Source organism: Arachis duranensis, chromosome 1, assembly GCF_000817695.3.
Source record: "Arachis duranensis cultivar V14167 chromosome 1, aradu.V14167.gnm2.J7QH, whole genome shotgun sequence".
In the NCBI taxonomy this organism is placed as follows: Eukaryota; Viridiplantae; Streptophyta; class Magnoliopsida; order Fabales; family Fabaceae; genus Arachis; species Arachis duranensis.
The window spans coordinates 100,782,839-100,804,023 of record NC_029772.3 but is presented as its reverse complement, the minus strand read 5'-3'; the positions used below and the strand labels follow the sequence as shown (position 1 = coordinate 100,804,023).

General features: G+C 31.6%; 3 protein-coding genes across 5 annotated transcripts; 2 read left to right on the top strand and 1 right to left on the bottom strand.

The window, feature by feature from the left end:
- Nucleotides 1–2,050: 2,050 nt before the first annotated feature.
- On the bottom strand, nucleotides 2,051–5,432 carry LOC107469753 (uncharacterized). 2 transcript variants are annotated; one of them, XM_016089133.3, is made up of 3 exons: nucleotides 3,348–5,432; nucleotides 3,085–3,175; nucleotides 2,051–2,675 (listed from the first exon to the last, which is right to left on the bottom strand). In XM_016089133.3, exons 1-3 carry the CDS (start codon nucleotides 5,289–5,291, stop codon nucleotides 2,491–2,493), a joined length of 2,220 nt encoding a protein of 739 aa, XP_015944619.1. In that variant the 5' UTR covers nucleotides 5,292–5,432; the 3' UTR covers nucleotides 2,051–2,490. The 2 variants fall into 2 exon arrangements, 1 of the variants encoding a protein (XP_015944619.1); XR_002365915.2 differs by having other exon boundaries at nucleotides 2,528–2,675; nucleotides 3,085–3,200.
- Nucleotides 5,433–5,479: 47 nt separating this feature from the next.
- Nucleotides 5,480–6,384, top strand: LOC107469762 (protein BUNDLE SHEATH DEFECTIVE 2, chloroplastic). 2 transcript variants are annotated; one of them, XM_016089139.3, is made up of 3 exons: nucleotides 5,480–5,733; nucleotides 5,836–5,984; nucleotides 6,155–6,384. In XM_016089139.3, the coding sequence occupies exons 1-3, from the start codon at nucleotides 5,605–5,607 to the stop codon at nucleotides 6,195–6,197; spliced, it is 321 nt and encodes a 106-aa protein (XP_015944625.1). In that variant the 5' UTR covers nucleotides 5,480–5,604; the 3' UTR covers nucleotides 6,198–6,384. The 2 variants fall into 2 exon arrangements, with proteins under 2 accessions (XP_015944625.1, XP_052115791.1); XM_052259831.1 differs by having other exon boundaries at nucleotides 5,836–5,930; nucleotides 6,155–6,377.
- Nucleotides 6,385–14,426: 8,042 nt separating this feature from the next.
- LOC107469772 (protein kinase PINOID 2) lies at nucleotides 14,427–16,224 on the top strand. Its single transcript, XM_016089148.3, has 2 exons — nucleotides 14,427–15,096; nucleotides 15,284–16,224. The coding sequence occupies exons 1-2, from the start codon at nucleotides 14,459–14,461 to the stop codon at nucleotides 16,158–16,160; spliced, it is 1,515 nt and encodes a 504-aa protein (XP_015944634.1). The 5' UTR covers nucleotides 14,427–14,458; the 3' UTR covers nucleotides 16,161–16,224.
- Nucleotides 16,225–21,185: the final 4,961 nt, after the last annotated feature.

Below are 21,185 nucleotides of genomic sequence, written 5' to 3'. Positions count from 1 at the left end.
CTAAAAATTTATCAAACACGTTAAAAAAATAAAAAATATATTTTATTAAAAAAATCTTTTTTATCAAATCAACGATGTTCACATAAACACTTATTGTAACTACTACTATAACCACTATCGTTATAATTTTTGTCGCAACTAAGAAAAAATCATAATGGAGAAAAGATATTTTTAAAAAAATAATTTTAATCAAAATACAAAAATAAGATGAAATAAAAATAAGAAGTTTCAAATATTAAAAACGAAATTAAGATTTAATTCAAATATTAAGGATTAAAATTAGAAGTTATATATTTATTATTGTCCCTGAAGAATATATTAATTTTCCACTAGATTGTACAAATACTTATGATCGAATAAAATAGAGTAAAATATCATTTTTGTCCCTAATATTTCAATGGTCATATTTAAATTTCTAACGTTTCTAAATTGACTCAATGTTGTCCTGTCGTTAGTGATCCATTAACAGAATTGACGGCGAAACAAAATTGAGACGGTTTTGAAACGTTAGAGACTTAAATAGGACAAAAACGTTGGGGACAAAAACGATACATAAAAATAAATTTTAATTTTATTTTATTTTTTAATAATATCAATTTTTTACTGTACATAGTATTCAATTATTTTTTAATTACATCTAAGTAAATTATACTTAATTCGTTTTTGTCCCCAACGTTTTCGTCCTATTTAAGTCCCTATCGTTTTAAAACCGTCTCAATTTTGTCCCGTCGTCAATTCTGTTAACGGATCCCTAACGGCAAGACAACATTGAGTCAATTTTAAAACGTTAGGCACTTAAATAGGACGATTGAAATGTTAGAAACAACTTTAGAACTTACCCTAAACGTTGGGGACAAAAACGATACTTTACTCAATAAAATATTATTTTAATTCTTAATGTTTCGAACTTTTGATTAAGTGTTAATTTCACTCGTAACGTTTAAAACATTTTATTTTTGTCTCAAAATTATTTTTTCTATTATTAAATATTTTTTCTTATTATTCTGCCGCTGTTACTTTCAAATCACTACTGTCATGAAACTACTCATCCTAAAAGTTTAAGCTAATGGAAAAAGACAATATTTTCCCTCAAGCAAGAACCTCTTTTTTTGGATTTGCTTGATTTCCTATTTTTTCACTCCTTGGTGAACCCCAAAAATAAAAAATAGCATAAAGCAAATAAAAGAGAAAAAAGCTTATGTAAAAATCAAACAAATCCAAAAGAGGCTCTTGTTTGAAGGGGAATGTTGCCTTTTTCCATCAGCTTAAGTTTTTGGGATGAGTAATTTCATGACATGGTATCAGTGTTCTATGTCCGAAAGGTCAAGAGTTCGATTTTTGGTGAACCCCAAAAAAGTGTAAAAAATAGCAAATCAAGCAAACCCAAAAAGAGAGGCTCTTGCTTGAAAAAAAAATGTTAGAGATATAACCATTAGTGTTACCTTCTCCTATAGCTTTTGGGATAAGTGGTTTCATAACAACTACAACTACTACTATAACGACTATCACTATAATTTTCGTTGTACTTAAAAAAAATTATATAAAAAAATTAAAAAAAATCATTCATTTTTTTGGTGTTTCTAAAAAATTAATTCTAATAAAAATAAAATAAAACAAAATAAAAATAAAATACGTGAAACATTAAAAATAAAATTAAAATTTAAGTGAAATATTAAAGACACAATTATTTAGCCAGTTATGATTTTTATGAATAAGTGGCACTTGCAAGTTTGGGCACGAGACAAGCTGCGCGTGGGGCCTGTAACTGTATCCAATGATGATTATTATTATTATTTATGAATTTGAGAAAGTATTAAATTATTAATCCTGAAATCACGATGATGATGTACTAGAAATTGAAGCAGTTTGAAGTTTGAACAAACAGTAGAGTAGAGACAAAAAAGAAGGCCACATTTGATGGATGTCATACGTAGGTAAGGTACGAGCACTTCAATCAAGTTCAACTCATGTGAATGCCTCCTAAGTCCTATCCCTACGACTACGCGCCTAAACCACACAACAATGCTAATCAACCAACAACCATCAACCGTGTTCACAACTACAATTTATTTCTTTCACCCATAATCAAAACCACATGCTTATTTCCATCTTCACTTCAGGATTCATATCATATAATACAATGTAAACCCAAAAAACCAACAAAAAAAATCATTTTTTCTTTCCAAGGGTGGTGTCCCCTTTGTTATTATCAGGTAGTCAAAATTACTCTCCTAACCTCCTAGGTGCTCTCCAAGAATAGAACTCATTCTGTAGATTGTGTCTCTATTACTATGCTAGCACCCTCATTATTATTAACTATTATTATTTTGCTGACTCTGTCTAAATAGGGAGAATCAATACAAAAAAGACAATACTAGGAATCATGCATGGCTAAGTTCCACTATGGCCAAATTATTATGCAAACCAGGGGACTGAAAGCAGATTGATTCCCTTGGATAACTCTTTTCCATGATGAATTGACTGCTAGAATTACCGGTAATTGAGCTCATAGAGACAAGAGGATAAAGCTTCTTTAGCTTGCATGTTATTGGAATCCATATGAAGGGCATCTTCATAGAGCCTTCTTGCTTGCTGCAGCAACTTCACCTTCTCTTTACTGGTTCCTGGCCTTAACCGAGATCTCTGCTGCAATGCCACACCCCATCTGAACAAAGCTGCTTCAACAATTTCGAGATCCAAGTTAAACATAGCATTAGGACTTTCAAAATCCATCAAGTAAAAGATATATGCAAAACGAGACGGGAGAGAAAAAGAGAAGAGGAGGGGGAGGAAAAATTCAAACAGACAAAGAGCATGAGGCCATCAAACATGGATAAAGTGTAACTTATCCATAAGTTACTTCAAATGTGTCTCCATCTATTATGCATGTTTTTGTTTTCAAGACCTATATTCCGATCGCGATTCTTCTCAGAGATACAACTTCAAAACTATTTTTACCTTAAAATTCAAATAGGGTCATCATATACGGCCCCCATATGCTTTGTACAGGAAATTTGTCAGCAAAATATTTTACAGATGCACTTGTATGTGGAAATTATAAATTTCAAATTCAGGAGACATTACCATCTGGTGCATAAACATTGCCCTTCAACAACATAGCATCAAACTTGTCAATAGCAGCCAGGAATACTCTTTCAGCCTCAAAAGCAGCACCCTGTGATATTTGAAGACAACAATAACTTCAAACAAAAACAAAATAATAAAACAACAAAAGTGAGCTTATCAAACTGGCATATGAAATCATGCCAACCAAACAGCAAAATCACAGAAGCTTTTATATGAATTTAAGCAATCTGCTTTCTAGTAAGATGTCAAGAAATGCATACCGGACCAATGTCTGCTATCAATTGCCCACGAAAAGAGAGAGCAAGGCCCCAATTATACAGGGCTCTCACATCATTCGCATCAATTGACAATGCCAGCCTATACTTTCTGCCAGCCTCAACCAGAAGCTCTTCACATTCTTCACATACATCAATAAGCAATGGTGCAACTTCTTCTTTACTAGTGATTTTTTTCCGCATTCCCTTCAGTACTCTACTACGTCTCCCAGATGATGGTTGGATGCTACCTGAAAGTAGACCTCGCAGTTCACGACTGATCTTCAACTTTAATTCTCCATGAAGAAGATAAGTGTTTCCTAACTGGCCTACAGCCAATAAACTCATCGGCTTCAGGTCTAAAGCTTTGGAAAATAAGTTAGCAGACCTATATAACATGATTTCAGCTTGCTCTTCATCATGCCTAGCCTTTATAAACACTTTTGCTTGCTTTTGAAGTTCGGTTGCTTCAGCAAGGAACCTACCAAACATTTCATCATCTGATGTCTTTGCAGATGAAGAAGCATTGAATTCACTCTCACGCCCAGGCAAGTCATCACCATGATGCTGATTGCGATGATCATAATTCATTGCATCTTCTTCAAATGGAGACCTATGAGGCTCATCATCCCTCTTGTCATAAGAAGACGTGAAAGTTTCGCGCCCTTGATTGAGCAACTGCTCCTGCACAAAGGAAGATTCACTTTCCCTGTGTTCCATTCTGACTTTCATGCTTTCAGAATCAAGAAGATTGTCATGGGATTCCCACATGTCTGTTACACTGCTGGAATCCATCTTCAGAGAGAAACTGCGATTATTTGTGAACCTCAATCCTTTGTTCCGGTAACTATATTCTTTCTCATCACGAAATTTATTAGTTTTCCTGCCAACACCTCCTAATCCAAAATCATCATTCTCGGCAATACCCTTTGTTCTTCCATTTCTGTACATATCCGAAACAGATCTAATTGAAGAATCTAGAGAAGAATCCAACTTACCATTCCCTCTACTATCTGAATTTGAAGCCTTATCTTCAACAGGAGGCACAGTACCGTTTCCTGGTGCTTGATCCAATGCTCTATCCACTGTCTCTTGCTTAGCATTTTCTCTGACTTTGTTAGAATTCGAGGTAACTGATTTTTCTCCAAACAAACTTCCAATAGATTGTAGCATCTGGTACCCAGCTTCTCCAGCATCTTTCTTTCTTCTACTACCTTTATTGTTCTCAACAAAAGCCCCATTAGAATTTCCCTCATTATCAATTAAAGCCTTCACAATATTCCTAGCATTCAAAGCCTTCAACTTTATTTTATCTGTGACATCAACATACCCAAAGAAATCACTCTCTTCAATTTTCTTATTCCTGATGGCAAATTGTACATCGCTCTTCAAGTTATTGACCACACCATCGAGTTCATCAAAGAATTCCAACAAGCTCCTCAATTTCTCCGAAAACTGCTTCGAATTCTCGTCCTTATCTTTCCTCTTGGTCCCGCTAATCCTGGCGTCACCGAAGGCACCGCTTCGGAAAAACCCTACGGCGAAACCAACCGCAAAAACAAGAGCTGAAGCTGGAATAACAATGATGGAAGAAACCCTAACCCTGGAAATCGCCATGGCGCAAACAAGGCCCAAGATGAACACGAAAACATTCTTCCTATCATCGATTCCAATGGAAGCGAGAAAGCTGCGCAGCGAATCGGAGTCACCGGCGACTGCAACCTCGTCCCAGCCGCCATAGACAGTCGAGCTAGGAGCACACGAAGCTCTTAAGGGAGAAGACGATAATTTGAGAGATTTGGTTCCAAGGGTCCATTTTCTGCTGGAACTGAGAACAAAGCTGCGGCTTCTGAAAACATTGGAACGGAAATGGAAGAGAAAAAGGGAAGAAGAAGAAGTAGATCGAGAATTTAGAATATTAATTGGGTTTTTCGAAAATACGATTTTCATGGAGGAGTGCTGATGGAAGACAGGTTATTGTCGTTGGAGTAGTTCTAGCTGAGTCCACATAGTACACTAACGCGATCTTCTGTTGCAGAACGATGATGTTAGAATGTTAGTTAAAGCCAAGTATGAAAACGACATCGTATGGTAAACATGCCCGCGAAACGGTAAGTCGTTTATATCAACTTGGTAGGTACTTAACGGCTCAAAGTTGTCTCATTTTGTGACCCCATCGCAAGACACGTAGTTGGGGGGTTAAATGTTGTTATTGTGGAAGCTGCAGTTCAGGTGTTTGATAAATTTCCTCTGAGAAGAAGAGATGAATAATTCAGGGCCTTTGAGAACAGTGATTACCGGTGCTGGAATCATATTGGGTGGAATAGCCGCTTTGAACTTGGCTTCTACTGTGACCCTAAAAACGATTTCCTTTGTTTCTGAGAAGAAACGGGTAAAGATGCATAAGCTAAAGGGGTTTTCTTTTATTTTTCTGCCATGGTTCTTTTATCATGCTCTTGTGTATATGTTCATATATTTGACATTTTTTCCCCAGAAAAAGACAGCGTTGCCTTGTATGGCCTGTAGAGGGAAGGGATTCTACATATGCAAACTGTGCAAAGGGAATGCCACCATTTCATGGTCACCAATGTATGATCCCATTGCAATCAACCCTTGCCTTTGTCCTACTTGTGAGGGAAACAGGTTACCTTGCTTCCTTGTTTCTCTTCTCTAGTATACCAATTGAGCATCACAAGATCACTTGATAATTGCGGTTACATGAATTCCAAGGAAATTACCAAGTGCTTATAAATTTATTCTCTTAGAACATTGTGACCTGCGAGTTATCCTCATCATGTTTCATGGCTTTGTAGGGTCCAACGCTGTCTGAATTGTCTTGGAAAAGGCTATGACTGATTCCAACGAGCGTCCAAAGGAAGGGTACAATTAAAAAATTTGGTTAAAATTTGTGTTTCCCATTTAAAACACATATTGTAAGAGATAAATGCTGCACTTCTTATGTTCAGATTTATCCTTTTTGGTACAAACTAAGCCTATTAGCTATGCACTATTTCTGACATTTTGAGAATGAATTGTTGCTTACTATGGTAGTGTGTCGAATGCCACTAACACTTGCATTATTAGGGTTAGGCTTGTTTGGGGTGAGTTTAGTAATTTGTTTCAAGGTTCTAATAACTTATAGTTACTAATACGTTTATTCATGATTAAAAAGAAAAAATAAGAATAACCAAATTGATCCTGCACTTTGGAGAGTGTCAATCACAAAGTGTGTTGCAGGAGAATATTAACAACAATTTGACCAAGATGCTAAGTCTAGACTCTAGACATTGAATTTATTGTCTACATGTAAATTATAAAATTTCAACTATTGTTATGGAATTCAAAAGGCTAACTATGCAAGTAATGCAATTTGATTTATGAAATAAATAAATGAAATAAATGCAAAAAGAGAATCTCTCAAGTAAGTTCAAATGACATAGTCTTTCTATCCTCACCTAAAGGTTTTAGATTTAAATCTCACTCCTAATTTTGAAAAAAAAAAAATCTCTCAAGTGGGCTGAAGTTTACTTTTAGGCCACTAGTTCTTAACCGTGAAGGCCTAGATCCGTTTTCAGGGCCTTCAAACGTTTATGGTCCAGCGTTCTATCTTATAAATGCGAAAATTATTATTTCCACCTTTTCATGACTATGGTTACTGGTTTGGTCGTGGGCGAAAAGCGAAAGCCACACTATTCTTGTGGCTTTGCCTATTAGTATTAGTGGATATGAATTGGTTTATGTGTGTAATGCAGGTGTTTATTGTGATAAAAATAAGGTTCCCCTAAGATTTAATAAAAAAGAATTAAATACACCATTAAGATATTTCCTAGAACGGCAACCCAAATAATAATAATACTTCCTAGCATAGTTTAGTAGATTTAAAAAAAAAAAATTAGTTCTCACCTACTAGCACGTAACTTCTTAGTTCTTACCAAGATTTCTATTTCATCCGGCTGCCGTAATAGCTGTCAAATAGAGAGGGGAGGGTGGATTTGGCTATATTGTTTTGTCGTTGTAGCATTATTGTACCTAAAGGTTACAGGTATGGGTAGTATATGGAACTTTGATGCATGAACATCATTGTCCATGAACTATCACGGTCAGAGAATCAGTTTTAGACTTTTCACAAGAGGTTAAAAGGAAATAATAAAATTCTTTATAGAAGTGATATTTATTAGACTCTTATATTATCAACCCTATCATGTTAGACCTATCAAATAAGGACTAGCTTATCCTTTTACGCTCCACTCATTTAAGATGATAAGTCTTTTTTTTGTTGACGAAGTTAGTTAGGAAAGAGCACCACAACATTAGGTAAAATTAAATAAGGATAAAGTATTTTTTTTTTGTCGAATAATATTACATATTTAAATTTTTTTATTAATTAAATCTAATTAATTAGTCTAATATAATAAAAATCAGTTATGGTTAGTATTATTTTAAGTTTTATTGTTTAACTTGGTTCATTAAAAGACTTGAATATATAACATTATTCTTTTTTGTCCGATTAATGGTTAAATTAATTTTTAAAAAATGAGTCATTTCTAAAAGATGAGTCATTTTCTAAATTTATTCCAAAAAAATTGTATTAATTAAATTAGTTCTTTAAAGATTACAAATTAATCATTTTTATCATTTCGTCACTCAATTAATAGTTTTTGTCAATGATTAATGAAATAAAAATTAACTTGATAGCATATATGACACCTAGCATATCTAATTGGACCTTGAATAAATATGATTATGAAAATCTATCAATTTTATTTTCCCAATTATATTAACCCTAATCCTAATATAACCTTGATAAATCTTTATAAATATATTTGTTCAGCGTCTAATTATATATGCTAGCTATTATGTATGATGTGAGTTAACGTTCCATGTCATTAATTGTTTACGAAAATTATTAATCGAGTGATTGAAGGATAAAAATGATTAATTTATAATTTTTGAATTACTAATTTGATTGATAAAATCTTTCTATGACAGAATTTAAAAAATGAGTCATCTTTTAGGAATTAATATGACTATTAATCCCTTTTTTGTCCTTAAATTTTATGATTTTTTTCAAAATTCTCATAATATTAAATTTCATTCAATGTTGTCCTAACGCTTTCAATTTATTCATTTTTGTCCCTGTTTTTTTATTTGTATCAAAATTATTCTTTAAAATTTTTAATCTTATTCCTAATATTTTACATAGAGTTAATGTCCAAAAATAATTTTGACACAAATAAAAAATATTTAAAAAAATTAAATACAATTAAATATTAAAAATATTTAAAAAAATCATCAATATTAAGAATAAAAAAACGTACTTTACCCTTAAATACTACTCATGAAAATAATAGTTGCTAGATAGTTTGACATATTTACTAACTTTGACATGACTACACGTGCCAAGTAGCCACTTTCACTATGTTGTTTTCTTTAAGGTTTTATATCTGCTGAATTTCCAACCAAGTTTGACTTGAAATTTTTTCATGGCAGCTAAAGTGTAGGATATTTGTGATTGCATAAAATAAAAGTCTTTAATTCTATTAAAAAAGAAAAAAAAGGGAAAAAGAAAGAAACTAAATAGTTCACTAATTACAAATATAATGTTGGATATACATACATGTACAAGCAACTGAAAAGCATTGATGTAGTTCAATTCAAAAGAGAAACATTATGAGAGAGGAAGGAGTACAAATTAGTTGTGTTTGGACCCCATGATTCAGAAGCTGCCATGCCCATGATGTTATGTCTGAGACAACAACAAATCAAGATCGCATAACGGCATAAGGTTGCCATTGCTGTTTTCCCCAATTCCCGGGTACGTGTCCTTCACTGAAATTTATGCTCTCCCCATTATATTATACACATGTAATTAGTTTAGCATTTATAATAAGGTGCTGATTATGCTACATTTATTTAAATTGTGCTGCTTGGTTCATACATGTTATTATATGATACATTATCTTGCAGGGGTTTGCCAGATTGGCCACACTTTGTTCAGTGCATGCTCCAAATTATTGAAGAAGAGGAGTGGAACTCTGATACACACTCTGCTCTTAAGATATGCTGAACTTGTTTCTTTCTTTCTGCATGCGTCATCCTTGCTTTAATTTGCTCTCATCTTATTCCAATTCATCTATCTCATTAAATTAACCACATTCTGCCAAGTGCATGCCAATACATTTGATCAGAGGGTATATCTCAGATTCCTGTGTACAAATCAAGTACAATCCCACTTCATATAGTATAGCAGCTTTATCAAATTAAATACGTCTGATTAGTCATTACCTGATTATTTTTATTCACAGGTCAAAACTTATTATAAATCTCACTCTAATACTCATGTAACTTTATATTCTTTTATAATTTATTAGAATTACATTGGCAACCTACATCTCAAAGAACCAAGGTTCCGGTTATCCAACTGTAGAATTAGAAATTTAAATAATAAAATAATATATTATGTATAAAATATATAATCTTTTAAAAATTAATTTTTTTATAATTTATTATTTTAAATCGATTAACCAAATTTTCAATCAATTCGCTATCAAACAGTTTTATCTTAAACCTATTTTTAGTTATAAAAGTTGAATTGACCAATTCAGTTCGATTCTTAAGACTATAAAAAAAGCCTCATCAAGATTCAAAACCTAAGAAGAATTCAAATCAATAGATTAAGTGAAAAAAGAAAACAATAACTTATCAAAGACTACATCTTTTGTTACTTAAAATATGACCCAACATGCATCCAAATCCAGAGCAAGGGAGTAAGTACATCACTTGTCTATTCAATATGAATGACATTTATTTGTTGTGTTTAACTTTTGTCCCAATTTGATTGCGGGTTCGTTTCCTTTATACAATAAAAACAAGAAGACATCATAAAAGGATGGTGGGGTGTAGAGTGATGGCACTTTTGAAGGGTTGGGGAGAAGTATGTTATGGACCTTTGAGTCTTCCTATATATGTGCCACTCTGAATCACTGCAAAATTAAAATCATTCAGTTCTTGCTGCCTCAAATTGTAACCAAAAGGACAAGATCTTGCAGATAACAAAAATAAACTCCAACAATTTCTAAAAACTATATTAATAGAGCTACATGTATGGAATAATGATTAGAGTTATTGGCTTTATGTGAAATTCATGAAGCAAGAATTCAAAGTAAGATAATCCACAAATCCCAGTCACCAAGTAGGAAACAAGATTTGTGTTGCCATTGAATAATCAATGCCACAACATATATACATGAAGCATCCAATTCCAATTCAAAATTAATCCATCATGCATTTTTTTTCATTATATCCTCAAAATATTTTGCATGAATAAGTTGTGCTTGAATTCCTCTCTTTTGGATAATTACTTTCCCTGCCTGTTCATGTGATCAAATTATTATTAATTTAATGGAAATGAAAATGTGAAAGAAAAAGAGTGTATATTTTATGGGTCCACAAGATCAGCATAATGAAATGGGATATCTGTGACAGCTAGTAGTAGTGTATGTACTCTACTCTAGGGGGAAACAAAAAAAAAAGATACATAAGACTTAGGAAGAGATAACTCTTTGTTTGACTGATGTATAAAGTTTTAAAAGCGAGGAATATGATGCAGCCAAGCCTCCCTAAAATACTAACAAAGTTAGATTTAATAATTAACACTCATCACATTGAAGTTAGCTAGTTTCTCTTGAAGCTAATATACTAGGATATATATTCTTCAAATATGATGACATACATAGACACATTATTATAAATACATCAGGTAAACTACAAAAAATATACCTGAATTATTTTGTAATTGATAAAAATATTTTTAATTTTTATTATCAACAAAAATATCTTTAAATAATTTTAAAACAAAAAAATACACATTCATAAATTAAGACATTTAATGTTAATTAAAAAGAACAATTTGATAAATAGAATTTTTTATATAGTAAGTGAGACTCTAATATTGACGAGTAAGTCACGTCATATATTTTTTTAACAGAGCAGGTCTTTAAAATTATTCGAGAATAATTTTATCGATAATAAAATTTAAAAATATTTTGTCAACCTCAAATGATTCGAGTGTATTTTTAGTGATTTATTTAAAATATTATCCTACACTAATTTTTAGGTTACAGACATACAAAAACAATTTTAATGTTAAAAATAAGATTAAAGACAATTTTGATTTTGACCCTATATCTTAGAGATCAAAATAATACTTATTTTGAGAGTAAATGATAGGAGTATAGATTACCAACTACATTGACAAGTACTACATATATACATCATCAAATAGCATCACATACACCTAAGTATATACAAATACAAGAGATATATAGATATGTATATAATTTGAGAGGTGGTGGGCGCAAGTATGGACCCAAGAAAAGTGACCAAAGACAGGTCCCCTACATTCATAATTGGTTCACATGCATAGCAAGAATATCATAAATCATAAATTAACATCACTACTGTATTACTACTACTCCGTACCGTAATTTCTTATGCATATACTCATCATCATTCATACGTAGACACATAAGCTATATTACTAACTCCACTTTAATTTCCAACCCCCCATTTCAAATTGAGGTGGTGAATTCAATTTGGAACACGGGTTCTTCGTGCATCCTCATTCCTAGCTGCTATATACCATTTATTTAATTTTTTTCAACGAATAATGTATGTTCATATCTTAATGTGTATATATGATGGAGTGTTAGACAAGAAGAACCAGGTATCTCTATGATCAATATATGGCAGAGTTTACGATGTCGTTTGCATGCTGCTCCTGCTTTCTATGCTTTGTTATTCGAATAATAAATAAAAAAAAGAAAAGAAATTATTCTTGATATGCGGTTTACATAAGCTTTAAACACAAAGAGAGCTTGCTTTTGACCAATTCACTTTTAAAAGCTTCGGTTTATAATTAAATTAACTAATTAATTAGTAGTTTATATATCCTTTTACTAATTACTTTGGACTGAAGAAGTAATTTATATATCTGTAATGCACCCAAAAAGATCATTTTGACAATCATTTACCAAATATGAAGGTGAACAGTGGATACTACAATAAGAGAGAGAATAATTTGTAGGCATAACACTATCTATCGGTGAAAACTCAGATGTAGTCGATTTTATGTGAAGTTGATAGTTGAGAGCCGCTAGATGAAAATTTAGTAAAATCAGTCAAATTATTTAATGACTCTCAATTATCAACTTTACGTGAAATCGATTCCATCTGAGTTTCCACCATATCTATTATTACCAAATATTTTATTATGTACTTCTCTCTGCTCTTTCAATATATATATTAAGTGTACTAATATATAATACGGTGCACTCCATAATGATGTCTTCCCAAAAGTGTTTCTGGACTTGTTCTACCAATGGCAAGGTTAGCCAGGAAATGTCATATATGTAACATCCATCAATATGCTTCTCAAGTCCTAAAATTAAATCATAGTCATTCAGAGGTTTCAGCACATTCTTGATGAATATATTGTGTTACTATAAATATAAATAACATTAGCTGTACACAAAAAATATTAAAAAATTATCAAAATTTATTATTTTTTATTATTATTTTAGTTATTAATTAAATTTCTTTAATTTAATAATTCAATAATATATTTTAATTTACATTTTTGATTAATTGTTAATTAAAAATAATAAATTTTAACAGTTTTCTAGGATTTCTCTTGTATAGATACTATAATTTATTTTTGAGAGTATGTTTAGTTGGGTGATGAAAACAGAATGAAAATTTGTATATGTATATATGAACTAGTTCTATATAATTTTTTTTATGTTTCAACAACTTTATCTGTGAAAAGTTTTTAATGATAAATTGATAATTTCATCAGCATATACGTTTGCATACCCGAAATGTCGTTATAGAATATGTTTGGATGGAGAAATTTGGAGATAGAAGAATAAAGAATCGTTTCAAGCATACCTCAATTAAAGAGACATATATAGAGAACGATAAATATTGATTATATATATTTAGCAAGAAAAATATATATAATATTAGAATTGATGGGCGTTACTTTTTGGAAAACCGCTTTAGAGAGAACAATAACTAGTGGGTTCGTCAGCAATTGGCCTGACTGCCTGAGACTAAGAGCATGCCTCAAACAAAAGAAAGAAAAGGAAAACAACACCAAAAGCTTTTAGTTACTTCATATATCCCTTTTTGGCTGTCTCTATTTTCTATACAAATCCGAAGAAGAAGAATTAAACGTGAGGACTATCCAAAAAATGCCTTGATACCCCTCTTCCCACCACTCCTTCCTAAACAAAATATTATTTCATTTCAAAAAAGAATGAAGAAGAAATAAAAACATTTTCCACGGCTCCCATAAAAATCTAAAGATTCATTTAAGGCTAAACGTTATTACCTGCCGCAGAAAATACTAATTTTTAAGGAATCTTTACTATTATGCTTTTTGACAAAACAAAGTTTTCTTAATTAGGATCAATATGTTGCTGCCCGTGTAGCCTCTCATTCAGTAAAAGATTCTTTTAATTTTAATTTAAATCTTTTTAGTTATATCTAAGACAGATGTCAATTTATTTTCCTATGAATAAACACCCTATCAGAAAAACTAATTAATTACACCGAAAAAAAAAAATTAAGGATCTATATTTGTTCGAGTGAAATTAAATGTATGAATGATAATTAATAAAAGTGTCACTTTTTGATACCAAAAGAAACATGGGCTCTCTAATGTGTTCAATATACTGTACACAGATTTAATGGCATTTCAAGTTAGTAAAAGCAGACACCCTTTTGTAAACTTTTGTTTTGAATTAATAATAAACGTCACTCTTATATTACATATAATTCTTAAAAATTATAGAAAAAGGGTAAACAATTTTGAAAGTATTAGAACGAGTCCTAATAATATTGTGAAAAATTGTTATAAAAAAATAGTGATGATAATAAAGGGTTAGTTGATGTATTATATTGATTCTTATTCCAAGTCAGATTTTATTTGATGTGTGGCATGTGCAAGATTTGAATGGCAACAAAATTAAAGTGACGGGTTGGTTGTGCATATAAAATGTGAAGCCCACACCCACACACACTTCCATAACACATATGTTACCTTAGAACCCACCATGGCTACCACCATCATCACCACACCCTCAAGAGATAATAATAATGAACCTGACTACGACAGCAGCTCCTCCTCCGTCACCACCACCACCACCCTCCCTGAATCCACCCGCAGCTGGATGAGCAACCTCAGCTTCAGCAGCCTCCGCCGCCAGAGCTCTGTCTCTGTTTTCTCCTCGTCCTCCGCCATCACAGACACCCCTTTGTTTCTGACTTCTTCTTCTCTCCAAAGCAAGCCGCACAAGGCGAACCAAGTTGCATGGGAGGCCATGCAGCGGCTCCTCAGCCACCACGGGCGCGTGGGGCTCGACCACTTCCGGTTGCTGAGGCGGCTGGGGAGCGGCGACATAGGGAACGTGTACCTTTGCCAGATAAGGAACCCGGTGGTGGGGCTTCCGCAGTGCTTCTACGCCATGAAGGTTGTGGACAGAGAAGCACTTGCCATAAGGAAGAAGCTTCATAGAGCGGAGATGGAGAAGGAGATTCTTGGAATGCTTGATCACCCTTTCTTGCCAACTTTGTACACTCAGTTTGAAGCTTCTCACTACTCTTGCTTGCTCATGGAGTTCTGCCCCGGCGGCGATTTATACGCCGCTCGACAACGCCAGCCCGGCAAGCGCTTCTCCATTGCTTCCGCTAAGTAAGCACTTTTTCTAGTATTATAAATTATCATCCGAGTGCTAGGGGCTAGCAGTTTTTGTGATTTGTAGCTATTAATTGGTCATTATTAATATTTTTAATGGTATAAAATTATATTTAATGGCGTGAATGTGTGTAGTTTCGTTATGCATGATAGAATGGTGCTAATTAAGTTAAGAAATTGACAGGTTCTATGGAGCGGAGACACTTTTGGCGGTAGAATATCTTCACATGATGGGGATAGTGTACAGGGATTTGAAGCCGGAGAACGTTCTGGTGAGGGAAGACGGCCACATAATGCTATCGGATTTCGATCTCTCTCTCAAATGCGACGTCGTTCCCAAGCTCCTAAGGACCAAAACTACCACCAGATTGGAACGCACCATTAAGTCCACAAAGACCAGATCCTGCGCCACCGCACCCATCCAACCAGTACTCTCATGCTTCTCCCTATCTTCATCAAGAAACAAGAAACGTTCCCCGACCGTTACAACCGTCATAACAGAAAACGCTAACCACGTTCAAGAACTCGATCCAGAGCTCGTAGCGGAGCCAATAGAAGCAAGGTCGAAATCGTTCGTGGGAACGCACGAGTATTTGGCGCCGGAAGTGATCTTAGGTCAAGGCCATGGCAGCGCCGTGGATTGGTGGACTTTCGGAGTGTTCTTGTATGAGATGCTGTACGGAAGAACGCCGTTCAAAGGCGAGAATAATGAGAAGACGCTGTTGAATATTCTCAAGATGCCGTTGGTTTTTCCAAGGATTGCGGTTACTAGTAGCAAGGAGTATGAGGAGATGGTGAAGGTTCAAGATCTTATAAGCAAGCTTTTGGTGAAGAATCCAAACAAGAGGATTGGCAGTTGCATGGGTTCTCTTGAGATTAAGAGGCATGACTTCTTTAAGCCTGTTAATTGGGCTTTGATTAGGTCTATTAAGCCACCCGAGGTGCCTAATCATATCAATAATAACATCCTTAGGAGTAGGGTTTTCATGCCTAGTAGATTAACCAAGAAAGAAAGAGATCAACCCTATAAGCTTAGTCATCATCATTTTGAATACTTCTAAGAATGTAAATACTTTACCTCAACTTTTCTCACCAGATATATATGTGTTTCTTCCTTATCATCAACACATGAAGCGTACCTCTTTAGCTTATTTTTTTACTCATGTTAGATATTTCAAGAATTAATTTATTATAAATTTAAATTTTATTTAAAAATTTATTATTAATAAATAAATAATATATAAATAGAATTTAAATCCTAACATTTATTTAAGGAGATTAGTGAGACAATCAATGCTTGGTTATGAGATTAATTATTACTAGTATTATTGTATGAATGACCAAGGGCACTATGCATTGAACTTGCAATTTATTCACTCATTATAATGATATTAATAATGTCTCAACCAATAAATTATCGGGTAGTTGAGGACTTGTAGGTATAAAAAAGTGTGATCCCCATATGTACCCAAAGGAAAAGTGGGATCACATAATTGTCCTAATGTGACTCCCATGAAAGCTTATATGAATTCATGTGATGACAATAATTACACTTCTCATTGACGATAAAATTGAAGGAAGAAAAGAAAAGGGAGCAGAAATTAAAAAAGAAAAAGAAACTTTTAGTTAGTTTAACAATATTTTTATGTATAGAACATTGTATACTTTATATTTTCCCTTATGGCTGTGTTCATATCTGCGCATTCGTATGTCCTTTTCACCGAACGAAGGAAAGGAACAGAAAGTACATCGTTCCTGAGCTACTTTATCTACTCATTCTTTTTGGTAAATTGTGGTATTTATCTATTAGTCATTATAATAAGAATTTAAGATTCTAAAAGCTCATTTGCGGTTATGTTTGCTCATATTTTACGGTTGAGAAATGTACTTAAACAAAAGCTTACTCTAATCAAGGGTAATGAATATCTAGCAATTAGTTAATAATAATAAAAGCTGAGAGGAGATTTGGGAATTGTGTTGCTAAGTGTAATGATGAGGTAAGAGAAGGGAACAAAAGGACCGTAGGCTGTGTGGACCATATACTTTATTAATTATTTATTTTATTTAATATTAATATTTATTAATTATTATGATAATTAATAAATATTAAATAAGAAAAATTTTAACATTTTTTTTATTTTTCTAATATTAGTGTACTTTTTAATATAGTAAAAAATCATAGCAATCCTAATTTTTAAGAATTTTTTGTTTTTTATTGTTTAATCTTACTGACATAGAAACTAGAGAGAAACCAATCAAGATGCACAAGGAATCCTTTTCTTACCTAAAGACTAAAATATCTATAAATAAATCATAGTATATTCATTGTTAGTGTGTATATAGTTTATGAGAATATACGAAAATACGAAAATTATTTATATTATAGTCACACATTTAATTTTAATAATTTAAATTAATTCAATGACTATAAATATATTTTTACATTTTTATATAAAAACTTTATTCTTATATATCAGATACATTCCTTAAGTAGTATTTATAATGACTTATCTCTTAAATAAGAGAAATATTATATACAAATTTTTTTGTTAATTAAGTTTAATTAATTTAATTTAACATAATAAAAATCAGTTATGATTAATATTATTTTAAATTTAATTATTTAATTTAGTTATACTTAGTTCATAAAAATACTTAAATGTATAGTATATTATCCGTTAAATAATTTCCTAAATCCAATAAAATCATGGTTTAAAATTTAGTTGATGATGACATAACAGAATATAGCACACTAAACTAATTAGTATTAAACTTGTAAATGTATTTTAGTCATAGAGTTTAATTTTTTTTCCTTAAAGAAAATTATTGAGAAAGGGTAAGGCAAAAAAAAGTCATCGTAAAGAAAAAAAACTAACACCACCGACTACTATCCCTTTAACTCAAATATATATGGCAGTTCAACTTTCTTCCACCATAAAAGAGAGGTTTCTAATTTAAAGATCATGATCTGTATCATTTAAGTGATAAACTTTTGTCATATATCTCTAAAGGGAAGACAGAATAAGTCACCATTAGATTTAGGGGATTGTAATGGAGTACAATATTAATAGGAAAGGATCAGCTTTAAGCTTTTATCATGACTCTCATCTCATACACTTCTTTAAACACATATATCAGCTGTAACATGTATGTGTCCAAGTAGTCAGGTACTCATATCACTTTTTTCTCATTTTCTTTTTCTTTCTTTATTTGTGCTATGAAGGGATTCAACACTCAAGAGTCTATTATGGGTTAGTGTTTTTAATGACTATTACATACATATGGTTCATACTTGATAATACTGAATCATAATTATATATATATTTTTTTTGGATAATTATTCACATTATTAATATAAAAATTAATTATTTATATATATATAATAAATTTATTTATACTGATGATACATACATTAAAATTATATATAACAATCTGAACCCCTGTATTCTATAGTAGATCTTTTGAGTCTTTGACTTTGACTAATACCTTTGTCTATATTCTATTATTCTCATATATTTGAAGACACATACCCTTGACTATTACAATATGTCCAAACTGCAGAGACTCATAACAGAAATACTGAAACTTAATAATTAACAAGAACAAAAGAAATTAGGCTCCAAATAAAGTGTATCACATTGCATGTGTATGTTGCACAAATCGTGTGAAAAAGATTAATTATGTTTGGAGCCATCATAGCAATAAGCCAATAATGCAACCCTAACTTGTCGGTTAAATCCTAATCCTTGCAACCTGTTCACTTTCATCAACAACCATGCATATCCCATATGTTAAGTTATCACCAATTCAGCATACTATATGGTGCGGAAAATTGGAGTCTGTTGTTCTTTTCAATAATATTATTTAAAGGGAAATTTCACATTATATTTACTATTTTAAGATAATCAAATAATAGAAGTTATTGATAACTCGGTCAAAGAATAAATTGGGGTCAAAATGTAAAAGTCTAATGTTGACTAAGGACCATCTATCAGTGTAACAAGTTTGACAGAGTAGGCTTCTTGAATAAGGTAAGAAATTGAAGGTGTGGTTAAAAAATTGAAGAAATGAAAAGAATCCTAGGAGGACATAGTTGAAACTTGCGACTGGCCCTGCTCCACGAAAAGGTAAAAGTAAAACTCAGTGGGCATTGCATTCATCATTCATGCCTTTCAATTTTCAACTTTCAACTTTCAAGGATATAACCACACGCTAACAACTACAACAAAGAGTAATTAGGTTAAGGAAATTATTAATTAACGCAATATATGTTTGCCTTATATAAATCTCGTTCAATATCGCATCATGAAAGCAGAATAGTTAAACTGTGTCGCCAAATGCTCATTATTGCATTTTGTTAACTCGTCCAAAAAATAAGTAGAATAATGTTTTCTAACCTAGCTACATGGATATATAATATGTAAATTTGGATGTACATATCGTAACAAGTAATATGAACCAACATGGCTTGTGCAGGTTGTTGACCAGTATAGCTGATTTCTCACTATTTGGAAGAGAGATAGAGACTGAAAGACTAAGACCGAAACATAGAGATTGAGAGACTGAAACTGAAATAAATTTTAGTATTGTGTTTGGTATAAAGTGGAAGACAGAGATTGAAATAAAAATAAAACTCTAATTTAATTTGCATAAATGATAAAGTTAAAATTAATTAATTGAAATTGAAGTATTTTAGGTATAAAATATTATTAAAATTTCAATATTTATCCCAAAAAATTTCAGTCTCCTATATCCTTACTTTTTGGAGGTACTGAAATACTGAAAGTTTGGGGATAGAGATTGAAATTTTAGTACCAGTTTCTAGACTAACAAACATAATACTGAATCTCAGTCTTTCAGTCTCCGTCTTATCACTTCAAAATAAATGCTACTTCTTACTGAGATTGAGAGATAGAGACCGAAAAACAGAAACTGAAATATAAGTTTTAGTATTGTATTTGGTATAAAGTGAGAGATAGAGAATGAAATACGAATGAAGCTTCAATTTAATTTGCACAAAAAATAAAGTTAGAATTAATTAATTAAAATGAGATATTTTAGGTATAAAATGTTATTGAAATTTTAGTTTCTTTTTCTAAAAATTTCAATTTCCTGTATTCCCATTTTTTACAAGTATTGAAATATTGAAATTTTGAGATACAGACTAAAATTTTAATATTAATCTCTGGGTCAACAAATATGATACTAAATTTCAGTCTTTTAATTTCTGTTCCATATTTCAAAACAACCACTGTCTTAAAGTATAAAAAGTAGCACTAATATATCTTTTAATTTACTTTTTTTATTAATTAATTGTGTATAATAATAAAAAAATAAATATTAGTTAAGATGGTAAATACTAGAAGTCATGAATTTAAATATTAGACATTGTAAAGTATACTTTTTTAAGAATCATATATAATAAATAGTATTTTAAAAAATTATACAGTAAATCTTTCTTATTTAATTTTTCATTATATACAGTAAAAATAGCTGATGATTTTATTAGTTATTATATTAAACCTAAAGTATATTCATCAGGTTCTATTGTATTATACTAAATTTTTTATTGTAAATAGACTCATCTTCAGCTAAAATATAAAAAACATAAAGATGAAATAGACTCATTTGATTATCATCGAAGAAATAAGGAGTCCATGAATAAGAGGATTAAGGGTTTAGAAGTTAGAACCGATTGAAGCTATTTAAGGAAAGCGAATGAGCGAAGCCCAATGTCATCAAGGTTTCATTAACTTTATTATTACTTAGATTATCCATTTCATTAATTTCATTGTTCGTTTCTTTCAACATTTTCCAGATCGTGATGGGAGCAGATACTCTCCACTAAAAAAATGAAGAGCACTCAGATAAAGATACTTAAAATATTTTTTTTAAAATGTTTTTATGTTGTGTTTGAATTAGTTTTTATATAATTTATTTCGTATTTTTCATCATATATTATTAAATTTTTTAAAAGATTTTTTTTAAAAATAATAAAAAAATATTTAATTTAGACTAAAACAAAAAACGTAATAGATTAACTATTAGATTTTTTTAAAAATTATTTATATAAAAAATATAACACA

What these genes read in the sequence shown, in the direction of transcription:
- LOC107469753 (XM_016089133.3), bottom strand. Translation starts at nt 5,291, where the DNA reads ATGAAAATCGTATTTTCGAAAAACCCAATTAATATTCTAAATTCTCGA. An exon ending in TGATAGCAGACATTGGTCCG is followed by an intron (nt 3,176 to 3,347) that starts GTATGCATTTCT and finishes CAAATATCACAG; the next exon opens with GGTGCTGCTTTTGAGGCTGA. An exon ending in CAATGTTTATGCACCAGATG is followed by an intron (nt 2,676 to 3,084) that starts GTAATGTCTCCT and finishes TTGTTGAAGCAG; the next exon opens with CTTTGTTCAGATGGGGTGTG.
- LOC107469772 (XM_016089148.3), top strand. Translation starts at nt 14,459, where the DNA reads ATGGCTACCACCATCATCACCACACCCTCAAGAGATAATAATAATGAA. An exon ending in TTCTCCATTGCTTCCGCTAA is followed by an intron (nt 15,097 to 15,283) that starts GTAAGCACTTTT and finishes AGAAATTGACAG; the next exon opens with GTTCTATGGAGCGGAGACAC.
- LOC107469762 (XM_016089139.3), top strand. Translation starts at nt 5,605, where the DNA reads ATGAATAATTCAGGGCCTTTGAGAACAGTGATTACCGGTGCTGGAATC. An exon ending in TTGTTTCTGAGAAGAAACGG is followed by an intron (nt 5,734 to 5,835) that starts GTAAAGATGCAT and finishes TTTTTTCCCCAG; the next exon opens with AAAAAGACAGCGTTGCCTTG. An exon ending in CCTACTTGTGAGGGAAACAG is followed by an intron (nt 5,985 to 6,154) that starts GTTACCTTGCTT and finishes ATGGCTTTGTAG; the next exon opens with GGTCCAACGCTGTCTGAATT.